The sequence below is a fragment of the Ixodes scapularis genome, unplaced genomic scaffold, assembly GCF_016920785.2.
Source record: "Ixodes scapularis isolate PalLabHiFi unplaced genomic scaffold, ASM1692078v2 PGA_scaffold4__175_contigs__length_147842914, whole genome shotgun sequence".
Classification (NCBI taxonomy): Eukaryota; Metazoa; Arthropoda; class Arachnida; order Ixodida; family Ixodidae; genus Ixodes; species Ixodes scapularis.
This window is the reverse complement of record NW_024609879.1, coordinates 24,887,897-24,906,759: the sequence shown is the minus strand read 5'-3', so window position 1 is coordinate 24,906,759 and position 18,863 is coordinate 24,887,897. Positions and strand designations below refer to the sequence as shown.

The 18,863-nt window shown below is 41.3% G+C and overlaps 1 protein-coding gene across 1 annotated transcript in view; it reads right to left on the bottom strand.

The window, feature by feature from the left end:
* LOC115328897 (A disintegrin and metalloproteinase with thrombospondin motifs 16-like) overlaps nt 1–18,863 on the bottom strand; it is a 177,962-nt gene that overhangs the window by 140,241 nt on the left and 18,858 nt on the right. Inside the window, exons 2-3 of the mRNA XM_040205357.1 lie at nt 17,089–17,261; nt 2,707–2,799 (exon numbers count right to left, since the gene is read on the bottom strand). Coding sequence (XP_040061291.1) covers nt 2,707–2,799; nt 17,089–17,261 — 266 coding nt within the window. The remainder of the gene's footprint in view (nt 1–2,706; nt 2,800–17,088; nt 17,262–18,863) is intronic.

The window sequence follows — 18,863 nt, the reverse complement described above, 5'->3', positions numbered from 1 at the left end:
ATCTTAATGTATAACAGCGATATTTTTGCTTCCTTATCTCATAAATATATTTTCGTTGCAATAGACGCTCTGACGTTTTGAAATCAAGGCGTGAGAATCTCATTTATAAATCAACTATGTCCTATCTGAGTGAACTACTGTACTGAACTTTTCCATTAAAATCATTGACGGGGTGTTACCCATTGCCTAGGTATGAAACATGTGAATAAACTGTACAAAAGTTAACGGAATTGTAAAAAAAAATAAAAAAATTCGGTTGTGTATGAATAATCTGGTATTATCAGATTGTAGCAAACTATTGCACTTTCCTGTACATAAAAACTTCGAGTTCAGCGTTTACACTTAGTTGTAGGTCGTGCATTTCATCAGCGCTTGGTATAATGAATAAGATTCTAATTGGAATTAAATGAACTGCAATAAAACTATCTCTGGAGTGTTTCGCGTATTTACTTTTACCGACACTTTTCTCGGCTGGCTCTGTTCATAAAGCACAACTGAAGGCCAAAAATTGAACAAATGACGACGAAGAGTTGTGTTTGCGAATAATGGCATGTCATGAAGATATGTGCTAACAATGCAAATATCAGAAAGCATACAAGGAAAGGAAAACGGTATTGCTAAATCGTGTTATAATGTAAAGTCCGTACAAGATGAGAATGAACGAGAATAATATTGACTGACATATTCTATGTCTATAGGGTGCCGACATCACTTCGTCCAGTCGGTTCTGACAATCGGCCGATGGGGAGCAATAACTCACTATGTAAATTGAATAGAACGGGCAGTAGATGTTGGAATTGTTGGTCGTAACCATGAGCAATACACTAAACGTATTGTAATTGGGATTTGTATAAAACGCGCGTACACTTAAGGCATATTTTTAACATACATTCAAGAATTGAAGCCATGTTTTATATGCCTTTCGTATACTCGGCACCTCAGTGCTATGGCCAACGTGTCGACCCGCTGTTATAACAAATTAATAGTGTAGGACCTGCGGCAATTTGATTCGGTAAAATATGAAATTTGTTTTATAAAGGGGGAAAATAAGTATACGTATCGTGCATTTCTTTTTCACCATCGGTGTTCAGGGCAGGATAAGTCAAAGATTGTAACTGGAACTTTACGTAATTTGTTTTCATTTCTTTTAAGGAGACTTTTTTGTGCCAGGAGCTATTACTTTTCGTTTCCACTTTGCCTCGCAGCCTCGCGCTAACACTAATTTGCGTTGTGATGTCGACATGCGGCAGAGTATTGTCAAACTTGATTTTGTCCGATGACTCCGCTGTTATTTTACATTTCAAATTAATTATTTTCTGTAAAATTATTTAAGAGTAACAAAATTATCAATAATAGTTTGATTCTTACTGAATCAGCTACGTGAATATGTGAGCTGTTAGCGTTTATTCTGACATTGCCTGACTGAACGGGCAATACGCAATGACCAAGGAAAGCAACGCTTTTTTCTTGACACCGTTATTCAGGAAACAAACAAATATATTATTCTCACGCTCTTACATCATGCACGTGAATGTAAAACATTTATTGTATAGCGCATGTGACACTCGGTGGAAGCTCTTTGCACCCAATCATGTAAAAGAGGGCATCCTTCTTTATAAATACCCATTATTAATTTGGTTGGAAAAAAACATAAAGTTGGCACTATTGAAAATATTGTACCATTTATTACTCTACGGGAATGTAGGGAAAATAAGGGAAATAACGTTGTAATTATTCATGATAAAACAACCCGGAATGAGATATTACCTATCCCAGGTAGCACGCCTGAGAAACGCCAAACTTGGCAGAAGCTTATCAATCTCGGTGGCCAAACGTAATTGCGCTAATACAGAATATGCTACAGGGCGTTATTTTGAGTCAAAGTGACTTACTCCGGCGTTTATACGTCTTCATTACAAAAGCGCAAAGGACAAGGACAGGACAAGCGCTTACTAACAACTGATTGTTTAACCAACTAGCCCAACAGTTAATTTTAATACAGTAATTAAACAATCAGTTGTTAGTAAGCGCTTGCCCTGTTCTTTCTTGGTCCTCTCCTTGTCCTTTGCGCTTTTTAATTAAGATGTCTAACCAACTAGCCGAACAGTTAATTTTAATTTATTTTTACCTCCTGTTTCTAGCCTGCCAAATACTGACTAAAGTGCCATTATCTGTAAATCAATGTAATGGCTTTTCGGATAATCCAGCAAATTATCCAGACTTAAGCCAAAGGTGCCAGATGACAGTCAAATATGAAGCCTAAATATGGCACTTGTTTGGCGAATTAATGCCCGAATACCCAGACTCTTGCCAAAAAAATTGAAGTTCGATCCTGCCTTGATTTTTTCGGTCATTTTAGGGACATAAACTCTCAGACAAATCTACGTTTTGGCCCAATAGTTCACCACTGAATTTTGTCACAATCGTCGCATAGCAAAGTGTTGCAATTATTTTTTTTACAAACTACACAAACATGGCTTGTTTCGTAAAAGTTTTGACGTATAGATTTAAAATAATGCAGACAAAACAATTGGGCTAACGTTTCTTTTTTGCTGCGTTCTTTTTCTTGATTCCAGGACGATCTCATATTTCCACTATGTAGTGCTTTTCCAACGTATCACAGAAAATATATAAATATAACAGATTTCTCTATTAATCTTTACTTCATTCCCACAGTAGAAAGAAGAAACCAGATGATATTCGTACCACTTCAATAGTGTCGTCGATTTCTTCCACAGCTACCGCGGCCATCTTCTCTTTGTCTTGGTACAAATTTTGTTCAAGCTCAGTTCCGTTCATCTGAATAAGACACAATTGATATTAAAATGTGTTTTAAGCAAAAAATTTTATCGCGTATAAAATATTCAGTCTATGTGCAATGAAATATTGACGCGCTCTTAATATTTTTTATATATTTGTTTTCATTGGTCTATATATCCTTTAGATTAGATCATGCAGACGTGTTCGGCCGATATTTTGTTTACACATTTCTATATTACTCCCCCAAAAAATCAAGAAAAGTTTAAAACCCGAATGTACTTCTGGAGAAAAAAAATATCAAGTCTGACTAATGGCGCATTCACCCTGGAAGCGGATCCGCGTTCGCGAAGCGGTCGCGGATGCGGTTCGCGAGCGACCCCGTTCAGACACACCGAGAGGCGGTTGGCGGTTTCTCGGCGATCACGCGTGATCTTTTGAGACTTGCGTTTGGCAACCCTGTTTTACAATCCAAAATCCACTTTAATTCAAGATCCAAAGCCAAAGTTTTGCTATTTTGGCACTCGGAATATTTTTCTCCGGGATGTTCGCACGGATCACGAGTTCAGGCAGCGAAAAAAGAAGCATGGACCCGCCAAACTCGCCTGTGATTCCCTCGACTTCGCCCACAAGCAAAGCCCAGCTAGGCGCGCCTTGCTGACTCAGAACAGGATGCCCCCGACCTTTTCTTCGAAGTGGACCCTTCCCGAATGAATAGCTGACCTTGTTTTCGGGATAGAGGGCCAGTTTTCCCCCTCGTTGTTGTTCGCTCTTATCATTTTCGAAGTTGTGAGCGGTGGGGTGACCGTGGTGCGGGGAAATGTGTTCGGTGCTAGCCGGTCGTGGCTTCGTTGGTGGCGGACTCTCCTCTCGTCACTCGCTCGTCGATCGAGTCTACTGTGTGTTTGACATGAAGCTCAAATAAACGCCGTATGGATTACCTAAGCACTGTCTGGTACGTACACTTTATTCCTTGAGTAGCTTCCCTTTATTTATTTTATTAGTAGTAAACGTTACAGGTCGAGCCAGCGCAGGTACCCTGCCCCCTCCGCAATAGTGCGTTAGCTACGCAATCAAGCTCACGACGTCTCTGTCGGCCTTCGTGGTGATCATGCACGGAGTCGAAAGCTTTCAATAGTTCACGCGACTCTCTTAGTGGGTAGAAAAGCTGACATTTCGGTCGATCAGGGGCGGGTTCCGATGTTCTACAGGCAGGGATTAACACGACAGCGAGCTTGGGCCTGTGGCACCCGGAATAATAAACTAACTCTTACCCGAACCAAATCACCGGTGCGAAGCCCGTTAAAATTACAAGTCAATTCTTTTCGCGGTGGATTCAAGTGACGGACGTGAGCATCAAGTTTCTCCGTTGATATGTCGAAAGCTAAGACTACAGCGCTAGGACTACAGCGCCTTGGATGCTTCACCAGCGACAGGTGCCATCTTGTTTTGAAAGTCACTGACGTTACGTCAGCGTCGCGTTGTGATTGGTTGCCGCTTTGCGGTTCGTGAACGCGGTTGGGAGAAATCGGTCCCGAAGCGGTTGGCAAAAACGCGCTCCAACCGCTCGATCCTAGCCGCTTTGCGGTTGAGAACGCGCCATAAGAGCAGTAACCTCCTTTTGGTATTTTTTATGAATACAAGGTTAGATGGCCCGGAAATACTGTAAACCATTAAACAAAAAAACTCAAATGCTTTATGAACATATTATTTTATAGTGCCGATATCCATTACAATGTCTACAATTTTAGAAAATATATATCGTGCGTCACAATTGCAAAAATTTCGCCACTCTGACATTTTAGCTATATAATTAAGATTTATTTTCTCGTAGTGTTTATCAGATATATCATCTTTGGCATTTGTTTTTCATATATTATTCACAAAAGTGTATATATGTTTATAATGTGCTACTTTAGTTCATAAAAAATACTTACAGCCCTTCAAACATGTGTCAATGTAAAACGTTCCGCAAATTCAAGATGCAATAAAACATTTATTTTATGTTATGTAGGTGAAGAATTTGACACGATATCTCGGTGTTTTTCACTAAAAAAATTGCATTTTTTATTTTGGCATACAATATAGAGCTCCGATGCAAACATATTTATTTACTTTGATATTTTTACCAAAACATGGTTAGCTTTAATCACGTAACATTTTTAAGCTGCACTTGTTTTTTTTTTTTCAAGTATACTTTTCCAAAGGATGTATCATCTAGAAATAAATTGATGCACTTGTTTATATATGAACGGACTATTCAGAGTGGAATTTGTTGTTTCATGTTCAAGTAATGCCACATCGCCATGTCTTACCAATTACATCAAATTGCATTATGTTGTAAATAATACGCTCAGATATTTATCTTCCAGAGATAAATATTTTTCACAGTCTCCGGCCTTTTTTCTACGTTTTAGAAAGGAGTTTGAGCATTGGTACCTTAAACCGAAGTTGCTGTGAAAAAAAAATATCTAAACTCCGGTTTAAAAACATGCTTTTTGAGTAGGGCTTGTCATATTATAAAGCCCTTGAGAAAACCAGCGTTTTCCATTATGTTCTTATTTCCAACTCCTTTTGTTCGCGTTCTGCCCATTGAAAAGCATACGGAAGTGGCCTCAGCACGCACATCGAATCTCTGCGCCGCAGTGTTCTTCCGCAGCCTAAATGGCGTCTGCTTTCATCGCCGTCAGCATGGCCACGAACGTCGAATGAATGGAAGCAGACACTCTACCCCCCTGCGTGCTAGCCAGAATTTAATAGTTAGGAGCCACAGACTGTCGCCGCGATGAGTCGTGAACACAGGGGGGTGGGGTTGAACGCGCTCCCCAGTGATACACGCGCCGTCCGAAGAGGTCTTTCGGCGTTCGGTGACATGGTGACGGCGATGAAAGGAGACGGACCTCATGTCGCGGAAGAACGCTGAGGCGCAACGATACCAGGTGCGTGCTGATGCGCTTCCAGGCTTTTCAGTGAGCGGAACGGAAACAAAAAGTGTTCGAAATAAGCACTTAACGCAGAAGGCTAGTTTCCACCAGCGCCCCATTGTCTGACGAGCCTTACACAAAAAGCGTGTTTTTTTTTTAACATTCCCTGCCCTGTTTTTTTTAATCCGTAGAGGTCTAAAGTATTAAGATGCAAAGAAGTGTTTAAAATGGTTGCGGGGTTTTCGCACACCCAGAACTTTGGCGACGATGCAGCGGACGCACGAGGAGCGAATGTGAGACCGAGGCACGGGGCAAGAAACGCGTGTCTAGGGGACAGGTCAGCTAGTTCAGCCATGGCAGCGTAAGCAGCCGAGCACCGGGCTCGAAGATTTCATGTATCTCCATCAGGACTTGGCTCCTTTCTCCGGACAAACTGTGAGCGAGAATGCCACAGACTATATATATTTTTACTTCGTGCCTACGTGCAAATTAATTTCAGATATCTGATACTATAACCATATTCAGTAAGTGCACCTATAGACTCTCGGCAGTAGTTAAAAGCCTCAACATAAAGCGTTCTATGCCGAGCCCGCCTTCGCGCTAGGTTTATAGGTCGCTGCTTGATAGAGGCGCAAACTGAAACACAATTCCCCAGATAGGGAAAAACACAATGCCTCTGTTGTCGCTCCCGTGGAAGGAACCAAACACAATATCACAGCGGAACCGTGAAGTAACACTTGACTCTTTATAACAGATTAACGAAATTACACGTGTTCGGCACTCAGAATTTCCAAGCTGTAGTTATATAGAAATAACGGTCAAATTGCACCCTCTATGGTCGGAGAGAAAGTCAGTTTCAAGTTCAGCCTTCTATTGCGACTTCCCAGTACGTGCCCCTTTTGACTGAAAAGCAAATCACCAGCACGAAACCTAGGTTTAACATAATTTAAGACAAACCTCTGATACTGGGGAAAAGATGAAGGACAACACAACACACAGGGTTTCAAACACAGCTCAAAACTGTGTTTGAGATTATGTGTGTTGTGCTGTCCTTCGTCTTTTCATTAGTCTCGAGGGTTTGTCTCAAATTATCTTAAACCTTCACGCGCTTGTTTGCGCCCTAAAGTTTTGTTTGTTAAAACTAACTTTTCGCAGCCGAGGTAGGTACCGAACATAACACTTTGGTTGAGCCTGTCAAGTTAACACTTAAATTCTTCTAAAAAACAGAATTCTCGTCTCCATTCTACGTGATGGGCACTCAAATTGTTAAGTAATTTTTTAAAAATGGTCGTCATTACGCTATCTGTGGTCCGGGAAAGACACAGTTCAAAGTTCACCCTCGTTGTACGAATGTAGTAATTTATTTACTTATTAAAAGTACCGTCAGGGCCCGGAGGCATTACAGAGGGGGAGAGCACATATATGGAGAGAAAGGTAGTAAAACAGTAATAAGTAAACAATATTAAATATACAACACAGAAAGAAAATCCACAGGTCATGGGTCACCGTTAAAATAGGTATTTATGGAATTTCTAAAGAGGTTAGTATCAGTTATAGTAGCAATCAACCCGGGGAGGTGGCTCCACCCCTCGGCTGTGCGGGGTCAAAACTAAGATTGAAATGTTGTGGTAAATGAGCCTGGGACGCCAACTTTGTGCTGATGGTCAAAACAGGATGAAATGTGAAATGGGGAGTAATCATGCCACATTTTCATGCCACTTTTTCATTCCAGCAACGGGGCACACGTGTCTTCATTGTTCTTTTTTCGCACTTCGAAACTTCATTAGTTCGTTGTCTTCAAAGAAAATCTACTTGACTCCTAGTAGCTGCTGGGAAAATACTCCTGAGATGTGTCGGGCGTTTTGCATCGCCATGCTTGCTGGATGTCGCAACTTGTGTAGAGTGACCTTATGTTTTGCAAATCCTTTTAAACCATCGCACGCGTTTTAGCCGTATCAAGTTGGAAAAACCAGCCATTTGGCTATAGCGTACACAAGTTTCCTAAATTCGTGCAGTTGATAATGGTTCTTAAAGTGGCTCGCTGCACCATCCTTTGCATAAACAACTTGCCAGTAAACAGTAGCTTTGTCGTCAATCCAATCCGTGACTTTTCCGAGTGCAAAGCAGGCGTGGGCACATTTGTGAATTACACTGTTGCTGATGACCGCGAGGCTGCGAGTAGATTTTTACGCATGCGAAGACTTAAACGTGCTTTTTGTGACAGTTGTAGGCCTCAACTTCTGAAAGCAAAATGGTTCAATTGTCCGCAAAATCAAAATGTACTTTGGGGCATTTCTTTTCTTTGCAACTTTTTTCCGTGTGTATCAACTTTCCGTGAACTTATCTAACATGATGATAAGAGATCCACCTTCCGACCAACATCTGAATTTAATTTATAAATACCACCAAATTCAAAGCTTTTTATCAAAGATTCATATTACCACGCCACTAAAAGAAGCTCTGCTTCTCTTAGTGGCGTGGTAAAATAAATTACCTCGCAGTGGCCAGTCGGCACTGATTGGCTTGCTGAGTAAACCAGTACCTGAATTCAAGGTCAGAGATGTTGACGATTTACCGATAACTCTTTCAAAAACTGCTGCGGGAAGCTTGGAATTCACGCAATAAATACATACAAAAACACGTCTTTGTGGTGCACACGTGTTCCACCGAGGTCGCAATGAGGGTAAGTTAATGAGGCCAAGCTTGGATTTGTGTTTTGCACCATTGAACACACTAAATGACTCTCAGATTGATCGTTTCATAAAATACTTACGCAGGTCTTGTTTTTCTGTTTTTGACCATACACAAATGGCGTCTTTCTTATTTGGGCGTAGTCTAGAGCAGCCCAGTCCATCCTTAGTATAGAATTTAAGAAATAGAGATAACTGGCCATCACTCACATTTGACCTTGAGTGGGGTGTCGGTATAAAACGCACGAGATGGTTTTCTCCGAATTTCCGTGATTTGTGTATAATATACCGAATGGCCTTCTGCACAACACCCTCGCTCTTTCCTCGTTAGGGAGGGGGGAGAGAGCGTCAGTAGCCCGCTGTGTTCCCGGTGAGCTTGGGAGATGAGCGTGTTGGTTTAAGTCATGGATGAAGAAATAATGAAACAATTAAAATAGGGACAACATCAACCACATTTTTCAACTAGCAGCAGACGAGTAAACTTTCAACAGCGAGCAGCCGACCATACCCAGGAGGAGAAGGGGGGAGAAGGAAAGATAAGAAAACGCGGCGTGCAAGTCAGAGTGGTGGGCTTATCTCGGATTTTAGAAATTCAAACTTAGGTTTCGCTAGCAGGAGGGAAGGGTTTGACACGTTGTTTTTTGCTGTGGTCATGGCGAATGACTCTATGATCTCACTGCCGAATCTGCTGTCATGCTCCCCCAGGATTTTTGTTTCATCAAAGAGGGGATGACAACGCAAACACGAACGGGCATGTATGACTATGGGATGATAAGAATCTGAAGAGGCCTTAGAAACTTCGTTGTGATGTTCGCGGAGTCTGTGATTGGTGCGACTGCCGGTCTGTCCTATGTATTGATGGCCGCAGCTCAAGGGAATGCAGTAAACTTTATTCTCTTTGCATGGGAATGAATTTCTTTTCGTGTTTAACAGTGCAGCCCGTCGGAATCCGGTTGTTTTTCACTTGTTGACAGAGTTGTTAAAGACGCATGCGGCACGAGAAGACAACATTCGTGTCGAACTTTGAGGCAATGGATTTTATCCGGTGGGCTGAATTGTGTGCGTAAGGAATGACGACGAATCGGGCTTTCTTTTTTGTGGCTGGGGAATGGCGATCAGGCCCGCGAATCAGCCTTTTTATTACTGATCAAAGAAAGTCGACGGAAAACCCTGCCCTGACGAGCCTCATGTGCTGCAATTTGAAGCTACCTTCTAAAAGATGACAGCAAGACTTCGTGAAGGATGAAGAAAACAACGATTTGATGGTACCGTGTTTTACCGACTTCGAATGGGCGCTAGAAAACGGTAGGACAGGTTTAGCAGACCTTTGTTGAAAGGCCCAGCAGAGTCCAGTGGCACTGACATGAAGCCGCAAATCTAGGTACTGAAGACCTTCTTTCGAAGGTTCTTCCTTCGTGAATGTAAGACCTGATGAACAAGCGGAAAAACAGCTGTAATGCTATCTGGAGAAGTTCGATCAGGATGAACGATTAGGCAATCGTTCATCATGATCGACACGGCGTGGATGGCGGAGCCGAGAAAATCTTGCCTCTGTGGTTCTGGGATGGCGACGGCGACTTCATGTACTGAGGCGAGTTGATCAACCTTCTTAGTACGAAGGTCTGAAACGAACTTGGGGCCTTTGGAGAGCAATTCCATGGTGTCCGACGAGATAGCAGTGTTGCACAACAGGACTGGCGGTTCGAACTTCGTCTCGTCAAAGTGAAATCGCGACCGTCAGGGACCCTCAGGTCAAGTGCTAAACAACTCTGCTCGTCGTTGAACCTGTCGTCCTTAAAAAGCGCCATTAGTAGTCCAGCAAAGCAGCACCTTTCAGTTTTCTTCAAAGCAAAAAAACATAAAACTGGAGTTCCCCTTCAGAGTATTGTGTCGGAAAAGGGTTGTTGACAGAAGCAACTCGGGCTCTTCCTACAAAAGCATCTGTCCTGCATCCACATCCCTCAACCCTTTAGAGTGTATAACTCAATAGAACTCATCTCTCTCATCAGTTCCCACCATTTCTTCTCCTTGCCGCACTCTATTTTTCACTTGACATAGAAGACAAGTATTTCAATCTAGATCCTACCGCATTGCTTGCCTCAATCTTCGACGCCATCTTTGAGCACGGAGCTGTGGATTTTCAGAATTCCCCCCGTGTCTCCGTTGCTGGATTAGTGGACCTGATTCATCTATATCTCCAGTCCACCTTAGTTGAACATGAGAGAGGGATCTCCCGCCTAAATAAAGGAGTTTGCATCGGTTCATGCCTCGCACTCGTTCTCAGCGATTTACGTCTTTTATTCGTTGACAGAGCTATAAAAGCACGACTGGACATCTCCGCGCCTGGCTGCCATGTTTTCAGAAATGTAAACGATTACCTAATCCTTTATCCTGATAGAACTTCAGATAGCATTAGAGCCGTTTTTCCCCTTGTTCGTAAGGCCTTACATTCACGAAGGAAGAACCTTAGAAGGAAGGTCTTCAGTACCTAGATTTGCGGCTTCATGTCAGTGGCACTGGAATCTGCTGGGCCTTTCAACAAAGGTTTGCTAAACCTGTCCTAGCGTTTTCTATCGCCCATTCGAAGTCGGTAAAACACTATATCATCAAATCGTTGTTTTCTTCATCCTTCACGAAGCCTGGCTGTCATTTTTCAGAAGATAGCTTCAAATCGCAGCAGATGGGGCTAGTCATGGCAGGGTTTCCCGTCGACCTTCCTCGATCTGTAATGGAAAGGCTGATTCGCGGGCCTGATCTCCAGTCACCAACCACAAAAAAGAAAACCCGATTCGCCGTCATTCCTTACGTACACAATTCAGCACACCGGATAAAATCCATTGCCTCAAAGTTCGACACGAATGTTGTCTTCTCGTGCCGCATGCGTCTTAAACAACTCTGTCAACAAGTGAACAACAACTGGATTCCGATTGGCTGCACCGTTAAACGCGAAAAGAAATTCATTCCATGCAAAGAGAAGAAATTTTACTCCATTCCCTTGAGCTGCGGCCATCAATACATAGGACAGACCGACAGATGCACCAGTCACAGACTCCGCGAACATCACAACGAAGTTTCTAAGGCCTCTCCAGATTCTTATCGTCCCATAGTCATACATGCCCGTTTGTGTTTGTGTTGTCATCCCCTCTTTGATGAAACAAAAATCCTGGGTTGGCGTGACAGCAGATTCGGCAGGGAAATCATAGAGTCATTCGCCATGACCACAGCAAAAAACAACGTGTCAAACCCTTCCCTCCTGCTGACGAAAACTGAGGTTGAATTTCTAAAATCCGAGATAAGCCCACCACTGTGACTTGCACGTCGCGTTTTCTTATCTTCGCTTCTCCCCCCTTCTCCACTGGGTATAGTCGGCTGCTCGGTGTTGAACGTTTACTCGTCTGTTGCTATACTTCGTCTCAGCCTACGATGGACTCAAGGCAAAAGCTACGGACCGCCAGACCCAATCACGAGCCACTTAGAAATTGTGCGGTATTTCGCTTCGATGCACGTATCGGTGCCTGAGTCTGGGTTCACTGATGAGGGGACGGGTTGACCGTGGTTCGAATCGAAGAGCACTGAGTGACTCAACAATTTTACGTGGCAAAGAAAGTCACGACATATAGGCTCTTTGCAGCGTCGAAGCTATATAAATGATGCGGCGCTTTTGGATTCGAGCATTATTCATCCACCCCTAATTAATGTTAAGCGTGTCATAGCATAGCATGGAACGTGATTGGACCTGGTGCCCGTGGCTTTGGCCTTTAGTTTATCGTAGGATGCGACAAAGAGTAGTTGAAAGGTGTGGTTGTGTTCTCCCTGCTTTAATTGTTTCATTCTTTCTTCATCCATGATTCCTGGTGAGGAGCGCATGCAGCGTGCTTGGGCCGAAAGCTTTGCATCCCCTCGCTGGACTTGGTACTGACACCATGCGATGGTCTCGAAACGTGGAATTTGCCCTACGCCGTTGGAATCCCCATTCAAACATCGTAATAACTGCATAATTTATATCTACTTGTCTTCTTTTATCATAGGACTCTCTGTAGCGGCTTTTTAATTGCCTTGGCTGCTTTAGTGCTGACACTTCTGTTGGTAGTAGAGAGCTATTTAGCTTCTTGACGGCCTCTAATTTAGAAAAAAAGGCCGTCATTAGTCTCAGACCTTTTTTGTGCACACTGTATGTAGCGGTTGAAGAATTTCAGAACAGTCTTGGTAAAGTCCATTTGTTTCGTTCACTTCAACAGATGCCTCCTGGGACGAAATCTCCTCGAGGGAGTCTTTTCTCTTCTTTATCGTTATCGTTTCTTAAATTTGCTAAGATAGCCACCACGAAGTATCTGTCAACGCTGTTATTCGCTGCCATAGCTGAGGAGCGTTCTCACACGATGCAAATAAACGGAACTCGGGGATGTTGATGTTCTGAATTGAAGGACACACACTGTGCTATTTGTATTTTTACAATGTGACAGGAGTTAGCTCCACACGCAGCACTGAAAGTATCGCCTTAACCCCATTTCTCCTCCTTTATCTCTTTCATAAAGCCAATTATGGCGGGACTTGAGACGTAACTTCGCTAAGGTTGGAAATAACGCTATACTCTTCGTTTTTCTATGATGATAATGCAATTTAATGCAAATGCGCAAGCGAGCAGGACAAGAAAGACGATAAAAATCCCTGAAGACGGGGGAACAAGGGGGACAAAGCATAAACACAAATGCCCTAGCACGGCTAGGTGATTGGCGCGCGACAGAAAGACTCCGCTTGTTCCAGGTGTCGAAAAGGAAGCCTCGACATTTCCAGTGGAGCGCTCTACTAACTGAGCTAACCGGGAGTAGACGTCATTGGAGCAAACAGGTTTTGTCAGCAGCCATCAGTGTAACACCAGCAAAGGGTTAAGGTTATAATGATAATCCAAATAATGCAAAGGGAAAAGCGAGGGGGAAATAAATGACGATATTAATTACAGCGAAAGAGGAACAGGACGAACAAAGAGAAGACGCAAACCTCCAAAACGACTAGGTGACTGGTGCGTGGCCGAAAAACTCCACCTGGTCCTCGTATCGAACCAGAAACCTCTCCATTTCCAGTGGAGCGCTCTACCAACTGAGGTAGCAGGGCGTTAGACCTCAGTTGAGCAAACGTGTTTTATCTGTGGCCAGAAGTCCAACAGCAAAAAGGGTGAACGGTATCAATATTATGGTTATGATGAAAATGCAATTAATACAAAGGTGCAAGTGCGCAGGGCAAGAATCACGATAATAATTCCAGGAGAAGTAGAACAAAAGATATACACAAATATCCAAACAAAGCTAGGTGACTGGTGCGTGGCCGAAAAAATCGGCCTGGCCCTAGTATCGAACCACGGACCTGTCCATTTCCAGTAGAGCGTATCGCCGACTGAGCGAACCGGGTGTTAGACGTCAGTACAGCAAAAGGGTTTATCAGCAACCGCCAGTGTAATACCAAGAGAGGTGAACGGCCTGCATTTCAAAGCTATGACAATAACAGTATAATGCAGAGGTCAACCGAGCTGAACAAGAATAATAATAATAAGGAAAGATACATATCTCAAAAACACAGCTAGGTGACTAGGTGCGCGGCCGAAAAAATCTGCCTTGTCCCGTTATTGAACCAGAGACATCTTCACTTCCAGTGGAACACTCTACCAACTGAAATAACCAGGAGTTAGACGTCAGCAGAGCAAACTGGTTTTATCAGCAGCCACCAGTCTAACATCAACAAAAATGAACGACCTGCATTTTAAGGTTATGTTTTTACTACAATTAATGAAAAGGTGCAAGCGAGCGAGACAATTTCATATACTTTTAAGATATTTTATTCTAGGAAGGGAGCAAGTGTGTGCAATTAGACCTCATGCACGCGATAACCAAATATTTATGGGCTGACGAGGCGTCCTTCGCAGTTCACAAATAAATTTCGATCTGCGCTCTCGACAGCGCCATACGGCGACCAGTGCTGCATGCTACGTCTTCAGATTTCGCTTAGGTATCGAAGCCGCCATATCCCGCGTTTGCATTCAATTAGGCACGATTGCGCCTGCCGTGGCACTTTTGGGGTCCGCCGCTTTACTTTTGCTGCCCAAAACATTATCGCGTGCGTCAAAAAAGAGTAGAAGCGACAGCCGCTCTGATCCGCATGCGTCTCGCTCGCGTGAATTACCGATTCCACATGCACGTAGTTCACATCTCGTGACTCTTTAATAGGTTGATCTAGTCCCGTGTGTCTCACTCTTTAGGCATAGAGAACGTTCAGTGAATGGTTACGCTGTTTGCTTAACTCTGAACCCGCCTTATCTTATTATCGCACTCGCTAAAATATCACGCCGGGCCTTTAAAGTGCCCTGATATCAACCGCTGTTCCGCGGTTTCGCTTTTCCGGTACTTGTGATGATGATATCAGATTTCGCAGCACTTTATGCTTTACGGGACGAAATAATGCTACACATTTTAAATTCGAAAACATTGCGATGTTGTGTAAATATTTTACTTAAATTTGAAAACAAATATTTGTCTCTTTTTTTTTTAATTGTACGTTGAATTGGCGGAACTTCTTATGTTCAGGAGTGTTAGACGCGCCATGTTTAGTTTTATTTATAATATAAAGCAACAATTTATACCTAAATCGTAGATACTTTCTAAAATATTATATGAGAAAAAAAAAGATGTATTAAAGCTTAAAACGCACGAGATAATAGGTCACCAATATTGTCAAAAGTGTAAAAGTAGACAAATACGTATGTTTCAAAACGCTATGTTTTATAAGGAGACAAATACTGCAACATGCTTTAATAAAACAAAAACAAGGGGATATTTTGTAAAATAATACACCTAAATTTAAAAGAAAGACTTATGGCACGTTGAAGTTGCAGAACTTTTTTCATTCAGACAGGTTCAAAGCGCTGTCAATATTTTTGTCATAAAATAAAGCACCAAATTATACACAAATGATAGATAAATATATTTATAATATATGACTAAAGTTCAAATGCTATATCTTACAAAGCAGTAAAATTTATTAAATAACAAATATAAACTAAAATGTCATAGTAACACAGATTGTCCAGTTTTGAAGAGCGATATATAGTTTCTAGAATACTATGGTACAGACTGCAGTAGATATCAACACTATAAACAACATTCGTAATAAAATATTAGATTTTTTTATCATTCGCGTTTTGTCAATTGCGTGCCATCAAACTTTGTAAGAATCACAGAACTCCAAAAAAGTTTGCCACTTTGATGCAGCCCTGATCTATTTTTCTTGACAAAGCTCTTTGTGGTTTCGATTTATCAATACATTGAAAATTAACACCTAAAAATGTCTACCGAACTTGCGACGCGTGTATGATCTTGCCAAGACAGGCCGGAAAGCTACGTTTTCTTTCAAAGCACAACCTTTTGTTACATAAAAATAAATATTTAATTTGGCAACCTTCATGACTAAGAAAAGCAATGCTCGTGTGTCAATGAGGGTTTCCCGTCAGTTTTATATTTCGACACTGTAAAAAAGCGACAAGTATATGCTATCGTTGAAACTTTTCAGAAACTTTATTTGAAACTGCGTATTGATCAACGCACTGCGGAGATATTATTCTTAGTTGAAGACGCCAAACATTATAACTGTTAATTAAATCTACAAATATGCATAAGATTGTTTTTTATCGCTGGATGTGATCGACAGTTGATGCGTACGGTGGGGATGATTAGATAATTCAGTTGCCTGCATTTTTAAATTGTTAGCGACGTGTTCAATATCTGTAGTAAATTATAGAAAGTTGTGTCGAGATGGAATATGCCTCGAAGAATATTTTCTTGTCTTCGTTTAAGCCTTCGGCTGCCACCACGATAATACTTTGCATATGCGTGTCTGTAATTTAGCTTGATATGTTCCTTTAATTACCACTGGCAATATTGGCGCGCATTTAGTAGGAATCATCATTTTACAGTGTTCATAAATATACTGTAATAGGGTGTGAAAATGAATGAGTCGGTGCATAATGTGAGAAATAAAAACAGCGCAAAAATAAACAGGACAAGTAGAAGGCATTGCATTTGTCTGTCTTCTACTCGTACTTGAGTTCATTTTTTACAATTTTTTTATTTTTTTTTATAAATTAACCTTAATTTTCTGGCTAGGTTTGCGCCCATTACAAGGGCGACTAAATCGGCCAGAACTCGGCACGCAGACATATTTATAATTTACAGTATACGTAAATATATATAGTTCTTCAACGCCACATCTAAAATACCGTGGCGTTTACAATTTTCGTTTTTATGTTGAAGGTTGTTCGAGAAAATGTTTTGTCATTCAAAATGAACGTCCTGTATCTTTGACGTTATTACACAATCTCAGCGCTGGTGTCGTCGACAACTCAAGCATCAATGGGAATGTAGGTACCATTATACATGCTGTTTGTTAAAACGTTGGCAGGGCTACCGTTTATTTGGCCTGACATATTTTCATTCAATCATTAGTGAGAGTGTATTTACCTTTTAGTGTATTTACCTTTTGATTGAGTTTGAGTGTATTTACCTTTTATATTGAGATTTGTTACATTACACAGTCGTTTTGAGGGTCCCTCCTGTGATTAGGCTTTTTACTAACCAGACACTCTTATAGGGGGATGATAACACTTCGAGGTCAACTACATCCGAGGTTCATGGTTTCTTATATGCTATTTCATCTTCAATGGAAAAACTTACGATTGTTTCAGCGGTGACTCCGTCATTACTTCCTGTGAAAACAAGTGAGTCTGCCAGTACAGAGATTTTTTCCAACCTAAGAGTCAGTCCGTCTCTAATGTGCAATAATTTTGTTCCGTTGATTCTTCTTGCCTCGAGCAACTTTGGATACACGATGCGTTCAGGTAAATGTGCTGCAGATACAAGGAAGAGGGTACAGGTTAGTCAACATTTCATAATCGTTGATAAGTAAGGTTCCGCGTTTTCGGTCTTTATTTTTATTCGAAGATTGGCTATATTTATAATGATCTTTTCCATTGATTTTGTGATTTTAGTTGCCGTAAACATATCGGCGTTGTAGAGGGCTAATCTAGTATAAACGACAAAACGGGAATGCGGCTTTTCCCAATATCATGAAAACATGCGCATAAATTGAGACATTGTAAAACATACCGTTGTCGCTAAGACCGAGAAACGACATAAACCATATGCCTCCCAAAGTAGCCTGAAGGACAATTCAGTCTGGGTCGAGTTTCGTGTAAACACAGAATACAACGAAGATGAAATATTTTTCACGTTTTGGAGGGTGTTTCTTGTGGAGGGATAGTGCGCTTTCGGTAATTTTGGGTTTTCCTCCACTAAAAATAAGAGGCAGGACCGGGGGTTACATTTCGGAGTCAATCGGTATGCACCGAAACATGAAACCATACATATGGATAATTTATAGATGCAAATTTTATTTGCCACTGCGGTGCGTCAAGGAAATTGAGGCTGATATGTAGCTTCTACAATGGAGACTTTTCCATCTTAAGCATACGCAAAAATGTCAAAAGACAACAAGCGCACATCAAATAAGCAGGAATGCTTGGATCTCCCCGTGATAACAGAATACGACTCCTTTGTTGATACGAAAATTTTAATTTGGTTGTTTCACTGGGTTGTATGAAAAATCAAAGAGCAAACAATATATATAAAAATGAACAGTCACTCTTAATACACCATTTAAATATTTCAACCTATTCCGTTTGTCTAATATTAAAAAGATTTCCCTACCGAAAAAAACAGTATAATTTTTCGCTAGCTGAATTGCGGTTTGTCTGTTGACTGACTTTCTGATTTCCAGCAAGAAATCCAGTTAGACTTTTTGTTTCATATTGCAATTTTCGAAATTATAAATAGATTTTTTTTTGGTAGGGTTTGTCTAATATTCCTCAGAATAATGTTACATATGTATTTTCTCTGTGAGTGGTATACACGGTAGTACACAAGTAGGAATGACGAAACAGCTAAAACGAATTAAGCAATAAAATAATTTGCGTTACCAACAAGTTTGATATTGCAAATATTTATATGCATGCCCTCCGCCGTTTCAAGTTTGCCCCCTCGATTGTTCCATGTGTCATAAAAGAAAAGGCTTAGTTCTAAAAAACAAAATAATAGGTACTTCGGGACCGTACTTTTCCAATTGAATAAACTGTCGATCATTCTGTAGTGCGCTTAAGGCAAGTCGGCCTAGCTTAGCAAAAAAATGCAGAGTGGTAACACATAATTCCGTACTGCGTAAAGCTGCTGAATATCTTGAGAATGAGGTCACAAAGTCTCTGCAACTAGATTCGCGTATAGCAGGGATGGGCAGTATTTGAAATACAAGTATTTGAAATACGTATTTCAAATACTTTGTGTATTTTGCATTTGTATTTAATTACAAATTGGGTAATATATTTGACGTGTGTATTTAAATACTAAAACATGGGTATTTCAAACACAATTGTAATAAATACAATTTTGTGGGTGAA